Here is a 7,578-nt window from a genome sequence, read left to right as displayed (position 1 = left end):
CCACCAACATTGCGTATACGTAATTTAAAAATCAAATTTTATGAAAACGTTTACTAAACTTAGTGCACAGAGTCCTCTGTGGGAACCCCCACTTTTGTCGAAATTCGAAACCGTGCATAAAGAAATCGAGACAAAAATGTGCATACACATACATGCATAAATATGATTGATTTAAAAACATATCCAGAGACAAGAAGCTTGCAGTATTTCACAAGATTACCAACACATTAGAGTTACATATTTATTAGTGTTATCTACGAGTATCTCAGAGTATCTCACTATCAAAGGAGATAAGACTCATTGAAATAATTCATGAATCAAATAAAGAGAAATTCGCTAAAAACTTTGTTCCCTCGCCATTCCTAGTACAAATTTTGATATCGTGCTGAACAGTCGTAGCAGGTGAATTGCTGAAAATGGGTGGTAAGTGCATGAAATGAACGTGAGAAGTGAAAAAGTTACTAATTTTTTTTTTTTGGTTATTATTGCAGAATGGGTGCGTTCCTCTATTAATTCTCCTTTACCGCCTAACGCCTTTCTTGCTGGAAAGGATTGTGATGGATCAGATATGTATGTGGGTCGAACTATTTTTGAGGGTGACATCCTTCCAGCCAAATTGATTCCCAGATGGCGAATGGCCTTTATATCTTATGCCGGATTGGAACATCCAATTACCTACTATGATGTGTTGGTAGGTCAAGAATATGATTGGGTTGCAAGCGGTGATGGACTGGTTCCCGATGATGCAATCTTCACTGGTAGAGCTAGATCCGGTGAACTTCTTTATGTAGGCCGCGCAGTGTACAAAAATACGATTACTGTGGGAAAAGTGCATCCATCTAATGGCTGTCTCTTTCTGTCATTTGATGGCGAGGAGATTTCTGTTAAGAGTTATGAGGTGTTAGTCAAAAAATGAATTCAAATCACTGGACCTAAGTATTTAAGTTAAAACTTATTGTAATTATTTCATATTAATTAAAATATAGTCTGAGCTCATACTAAACTTGTTAGTTTATATTTTTGGCAAAGCCCATTCTTTTAAGCCGTCTTAGAGGCCTGGCAGGGTATAACACTGCAACTGTTCGGTATATTTGCATGTGTGTATAGCGATCTACTCCTTCACATTATGCAGATTGAGGTCTCAATGTAGGTCTCTATATAAGCATGGGCATACCTTTGTAGATTTCCCAGCGATTCCCCAGATCTCAACACCCAGAAGCCCTTATGTAGCAAGGAGAGCTTTACCGCCGGCAATCACATGGCTTTCATTAGGGCTGCGTATGACCACAGCATACACTGAGTAGTAATGCCCTGTGGAACAGGAGTAAATGTTGCTCACCTTGATCATATGCTGCTGTCCCTTAAAGTATAATCGAAGGACACAAAAGACTGCATTACAATATTCCTTGTCATCAAAGGCTTGTCAGGATCGTTTCGCTTGCTAATACTTAACGAAAACATACTTATGTAAGCTTTTTTCTTACTGTTGCATACTTTTCGGCGACTTAAGATACCCTCTGTGTGCATGTTAACTTAAAAACCAAATTATAAAATTGCAAAGCAAAGTGAATAAGTTAAGATAAACAAAATCAAGGCAGACTTTCTAATGAAAACAGAAAAGTATGTACATATATACATTATATGTATTATATTTAAACAAAACAAAGAGAGAGACAGAGAAGAGTTGGTACTGACTACTTAAGAGAAGGAACAGGAAGAACAGGTAGAGCCATCAGAACGAGCACCAATAGAAACTCTCTTTTCCCGGCCAAAAAGATTTGCAGACAAAAGATTAATCATAAATATTAATATTACAATTAAATGTTAAAAGAAAGCATCTTCGACTCTTGATAAGCTCAGATGAGATGAGTAGTCCGTCTGTTTGTCAGTCCGTTTTGGGTCTACGAGAGCAGTGAGCTTATCGGATGATGTATGGGTTAACTTTATTTAGACATCATGCATCAGCCTAAGATTGTAGGCCGTTCTTTGCCTAACAATCCTGCAAGGGTATACAAACTTCGGCATGGTCAATCTTAGCCAGTTAGACTCTGTTATTTTATTTAATTATGGCCATATCTTTTAAGTCTTTAATGGCTGCATTCATATCAATTAGACCAAACATTTATTGTTCAATAGACAGCTTAAATTTTTCGGCAGAGAATCATCCACATCAGACTTTATAATAAATTTCAGCAACTCCGATGGGTCTGCTGCAAAGCAGGGTCAAAAGTCCGCAGTCGAAGACATCATGCTTGGATATCCTGCTCCTCAATTCGTTATCAAAACTACACATATAATTTGTTGTCTAAATTTGTACCTGTTGAAATCGCTGACTCATTTCAACAATGAGTCTATTGGCAAAAGATAAGGCTGCTTTCCAGTCGTGAGACGCCTCTGATTGCAATTTTTGTTTGTATTAGACCATTGGATGCATATATATGTATAAAAAGTTTATTTTTATTTAATGTATGAATTTGCAATGCTTTTTGTTAAAATGAAATGAGTAAGTTTCTGCACACAATTAAGGTGATTTTACAACCAGCACCTCATATGCCTCCATCTCAATCTCATCGCCGTTGTATCCCAATATTAGGCAGCCACGTACTGGTTGAACTTTTCCCACAGTCACCGTATCTTTATAGACAGCACGGCCAACATAAATAGGTTGCCCTTTACCATCTTTGCCAGTGGAAATTGCATTTTGTGGAACTAGTCCATCACCACTTGCAACCCAATCATAGTTTTCACCAACCAGCACCTCATAGCGTTTAACCAGATATTCACCACCCTCACATGTTACATAGGCCTCCCGTCTTCTGGGCACAATCTTTACTGGCAATATTTCACTTTCAAAAATTGCACGACCCACAAACATTTCAGCTCCATCACCATCTTGACCAGCAAAGAACGCGTTAGGCGGTAAAGGAGAATTAACAGAAGACTGCACCCAACCTGTATTTAAAATAAGAAGAATAAGTAATTTACGAAATTTGTACTTGATATTTTGCACTTACTGGCCATTACTAGCGATTCAAATGGTGCGACTGTTCAGCTAAAGGTATGAATTTTAAAAGATAAGCGCTAGAGGTGGAAAAAAACATCGATATTTTGCATTCGATATTTTTCAACGACTATCGATGATGAAGAAGAGTTAATTTTCAAACTTCAGACTTTTATTTGTAATCTTTATATGGTCTCTTTGTTTTTTGATCATTATGTGAAGGGTTTTATTTGGTTTTTTTATTTGTCAGTGCAATCAATTATCGATTATTAAACCAATAAAATAATTGTTTTCTCAATATATATCAGCTTGTATTTAAATTACACAAAAAACGTTAAGAAACATCGATGTTACAACGATCTTTTTCCTAAAAACATCGAAAACATCGATAGTACTTAGAGCAACATTCGATGTTTGTCCACCTCTAATAAGGGCAACGTTTATTGCAAGCTTTTGTGTTTACCATCAAGTGAAAGGTATATTTATTTCAGTTAGGGGTTTGCAAGACGAAGAAATTTTCCGTCTTTTCAATATCTCTCAATTTTGTTGAAACGTCGGAAGTAAGTTAATTGCCATAACCAAAAATTCTATCTCATGTTTTATATATGTATAAAATAAATTGCTTTTATAATCAGCTCTGATTAAACTTTGCCACTTCATTGTTGGCATGAGCACAGCAACACACATACATACACACCTTGCAAAACGGTATATGTATCTGTCAACTGCATTTGTATGCGTGCCAATCACTAATATAGAGGAAAAAACCATTTCATAAAATCCAAATTTTATATGAATTATACACTACATGGCAAGGATCCGGAAACTAAATTCTAAATTTTTGAGAAATTTTCTTTATGGGACTTAAAAAAACTGTTGCATACTTTTTCGAGCAAGTCATATACGAATTTCTTTACTGTAGTCGTTCTTATATAATTTATCGATATACATATACAATAAAGTTTACAAGCTTCTGTGTTAAGTTATTAAAATATAAACATAATAGTTTTTAATCCTTAGTTATTTGAAAATTTAAAGTTTAACAAATTTAAAGCTGAAGCGAAAGACTCTAAGCCAAGATTCACAATTGAAAGTTTGTTTTTAGGTTTTACTTCTCCCGAATCCAAAAATCACTCCCTTAGAAATGTGATAAATGACTAATCTTAGTTTGTGTGTTATGTTTTTCCCTATCTCGTATGGCTTTAGATTCTGTTTTTGATAATTTAATTTATTATATTTATAGGAATATTAAATGTTTCCCTGTTTGTTGTGTTGTTTTTTAATGAAACACAGATAAAGGGTAAAAAAAATTGAACTGCAAGGGTATATAAAGATCGACATAGTCAAATTAGCTGACTCTTAATATGCTTTGATTATAAAATTATCGTTTTCTTTATTTCAGACTACTTAAAGGCTGAGAGGAGGAGTCATTAATATTTCGACAATGTGCAGAAAATAAACAAACATTCACATGGATGTTAAAGCTATAAAAACATCTACATACATATGTACATGTCAATGACTCCCAGAATGTAAACAAATTTTTCCAGTGATATATTCAGTCAAATAAATAAACAATTTGGATTTCGATTTCAGTATTTTTTACTTAAAATTTCAACAAGTTCAAATCGGATAAACAATCGAATACATTTATTGTTGGCCGTCAATAATTAAACATAAATTAAACTAGCTAATGCTATAAAAAGTAAGAAGTACTTTATTCAACTAATACCACCTCTTTAACTGATCAACCACCCACTAATCAGCAAAATAAGTTGTAAATAATACGTATACGCACTGACTACAACGGGGAAACCCCGAAATTGTTTTGCCATCCTGGATAACAGAGATAGTCACGGCTTATTTCATCCCGGATAACTGAGTTGCACGGTTATTCGAGGCACGGATAATCTCGTTGAACTTATTTTTATGGGTTTGTGAAAGCTCTGTAAAAGCTTTTGTAGCTTTTGACATGATTTGTTTTTATTGCGTGTAATTTGGAAAAGTAACATTAAGTAAGATGATCGAGAATCATGTGACGTCATAAGAATTCAACAAAAAAATGTCAATCGTTGTTATGTAAAATTTCAAGAATTTCGAATTAAAATTATATAAAAGTGGCATATTGTAAAAACGAATAGATTTTTGTTGGTCCAGCGAATGGATTTGGTGTTTCGTATTCCTCGATTGGTTCAACTTTTTCCATAGTCAGCGTATCTTTACGTATATCGTATTGGGTTGAATTTTCATCGTTTAACAAGAACTAGTGAATCGGGTACCCATAAAAGGGGTATTTCTAGGTGGTACGCTGCCAGCAGCTTATTACGTCACAAAAGCAGCGGAACACCCACACATACAGACATAACGCTACATAAACTGTAGATGTAAACGGCCAGGGCATTTTATTTATATATTTATAATTATGAAACATGTATAGAAAGCGTTGCTCTTAGTTTAAATGAAATAAGTAAGTTTCTGCACTTGGTTTAGGTGATTTACAAGAAGATTATCCTATTTTAAGTGCTCACCAGCACCTCGTATGCCTGCATCTCAATCTCATCGCCGTTGTATCCCAAAAGTAGGCAGCCACGCAATGGTTGAACTTTTCCCACAGTCACCGTATCTTTATAGACAGCACGGCCAACATAAATAGGTTGCCCTTTACTATCTTTGCCAGTGAAAATTGCATTTTGTGGAACTAGTCCATCACCACTTGCAACCCAATCATAGTTTTCACCAACCAGCACCTCATAGCGTTTAACCAGACATTCACCGCCCTCACATGTTACATAGGCCTGCCTTCTGCGGGGAATTAACTTAACCGGCACTATTTCTCCCTCATAAATAATACGACCCACATACATATCGGATGCATCACTATCCCTTCCAGCAATAAAGGCGTTAGCTGGTAAAGGAGAATTAACAGAGGACTCCACCCATTCTGCAATAGGGAAAAAGTAAGTTAATTTTTCATATCTCTCCTTCATGTTGGGCACTTACCACCCATTTCTAGCAATTCAACTGCTACGACTCTTCAGCTCACTCTCAAAATTACTACTGATAGCTATTCATGTGTTGAATTTGTATTGTGATTTAAGATTATCAGAGCGCTTAGTGAACAGTAGTGGATCTCCGGAGGGAAGGGGTAAAATCTCCACCCAAAACCCCGAGTCGGATAGAAAATCAGAGTTTGGTTGTGAAATTTCACTTGGTCCAATAAATTTTTTGACCTCGACATTTGTTTTAGTCGACATTGACGACATTGACAATGCGCAGTACGTTCAAGTGGAGCCACTTAGACACTAGGATGGAGACAATTACGCGCGAGTCCCAGAAGAGCTTGTAGGCGGCGACAAATTCATATACGGACAAACAGATTAAACTATATATAAAATGCAGGTAACTAACTACATATGAGCTAAGTAGAAAAGGAAGAAGACTCTGGGCAGATTACAGAGTTTGTACTTAGAGTAGTTGAGTAGTTATATGTATAAATGGCTAAGCCAAATAAATTTATTTCGATTCCAGGACTTCTTGTACTTATATCGGTCTCGAGATAACAAGTCCAAACTTTTCAAAATTACTTAATAAACGTTCTTTAGGGTTTCTAAACCAATGACTTATTTTTCGAGGAAAATGGACTTGATTTAAACGTACAACGTCTAGCTCAGTAAATTAAATTAACAAATAATAATTAAAATTATTTCAATGTATGTTATCTTCTCCAATATTCTTAGCTCTTAGACCAGAGAAGGAGCACACTAATCTGTGAAGAATCTAAAATAAATACTAGCAAGTGCACTCCTCTTTTGGCAGAAAGTACTTTACTGACTGCTGAAGTACTGCAATAGTGCGTGATCCGTGGAAACGTTGTGAAAGCTTTTGTGTCTTTTCAAGTATTTCCCATTTGACGCATGTAGGTGGGTATGAAATGGTATATTAAAGTCGCCAAAATGTATGTAAAAGTAAGCTTTTCCTTGATTCTTGATCATGGTCAACAGCTGAGTCAATTTAGCCTTGTCAGTCTGTTCATCCGTTCGCTTGTCGTTTGTCTGTATAAACATCTAGATCTCGGAGACTATAAGAGATAGAGCCACCAAATTTGGTATATAGATTTGTGTAATAAGTAAATGTATAGAGTTAATTTGAATTTCGGCCACGCCCCCTTATGTCCACATAAAACTGTTTTTCTTTTAAAGAATTAATTTTAAAAAGAATCTATCAACTATCATATACATATTGTCACTCATCGAAGTCGGTCGTGTTTTTTTTTGCGCTCTCGTTTAATTTTTCTTTTTCATTCCTTCGTGAAGCTAATTTATAATATTCAATTTAAATTCATTGCCTTACTAATTCTTAATAAATCGCTATACTCATCGCGAAGTTTGCGTTAAATTTACAAACATTTATATAAATTTATAATCAAAACTTTAACAAACGCAAATATAATTTTGTTGTTGCGCTGCTTAGTTTTTGATTTCGTTCTATCTTTTGCTCCCACCCGCGCTCTCCATTTACACTTCATAGTTTGCTTTTGTTTGTGTGGTGTTGGTGCTCTCTATTCTTTTGTTTTCTCT

The 7,578-nt window shown here is 35.3% G+C and overlaps 2 protein-coding genes across 2 annotated transcripts; both read right to left on the bottom strand.

Moving 5' to 3' along the window:
- Positions 1-2,435: 2,435 nt before the first annotated feature.
- Positions 2,436-3,078, bottom strand: LOC137577318 (natterin-3-like). Its single transcript, XM_068290752.1, has 2 exons — positions 3,015-3,078; positions 2,436-2,952 (listed from the first exon to the last, which is right to left on the bottom strand). The coding sequence occupies exons 1-2, from the start codon at positions 3,019-3,021 to the stop codon at positions 2,522-2,524; spliced, it is 438 nt and encodes a 145-aa protein (XP_068146853.1). The 5' UTR covers positions 3,022-3,078; the 3' UTR covers positions 2,436-2,521.
- A 2,439-nt stretch (positions 3,079-5,517) lies between these two features.
- Positions 5,518-6,008, bottom strand: LOC137578069 (uncharacterized). Its single transcript, XM_068291718.1, has 2 exons — positions 6,002-6,008; positions 5,518-5,942 (listed from the first exon to the last, which is right to left on the bottom strand). Exons 1-2 carry the CDS (start codon positions 6,006-6,008, stop codon positions 5,518-5,520), a joined length of 432 nt encoding a protein of 143 aa, XP_068147819.1.
- Positions 6,009-7,578: the final 1,570 nt, after the last annotated feature.

The sequence above is a fragment of the Drosophila tropicalis genome, unplaced genomic scaffold (genome assembly GCF_018151085.1).
Source record: "Drosophila tropicalis isolate 14030-0801.00 unplaced genomic scaffold, ASM1815108v1 contig_593, whole genome shotgun sequence".
Classification (NCBI taxonomy): domain Eukaryota; kingdom Metazoa; phylum Arthropoda; class Insecta; order Diptera; family Drosophilidae; genus Drosophila; species Drosophila tropicalis.
Note: the sequence above shows the minus strand (reverse complement) of the source record. Positions and strands in the feature narration are given on the sequence as shown.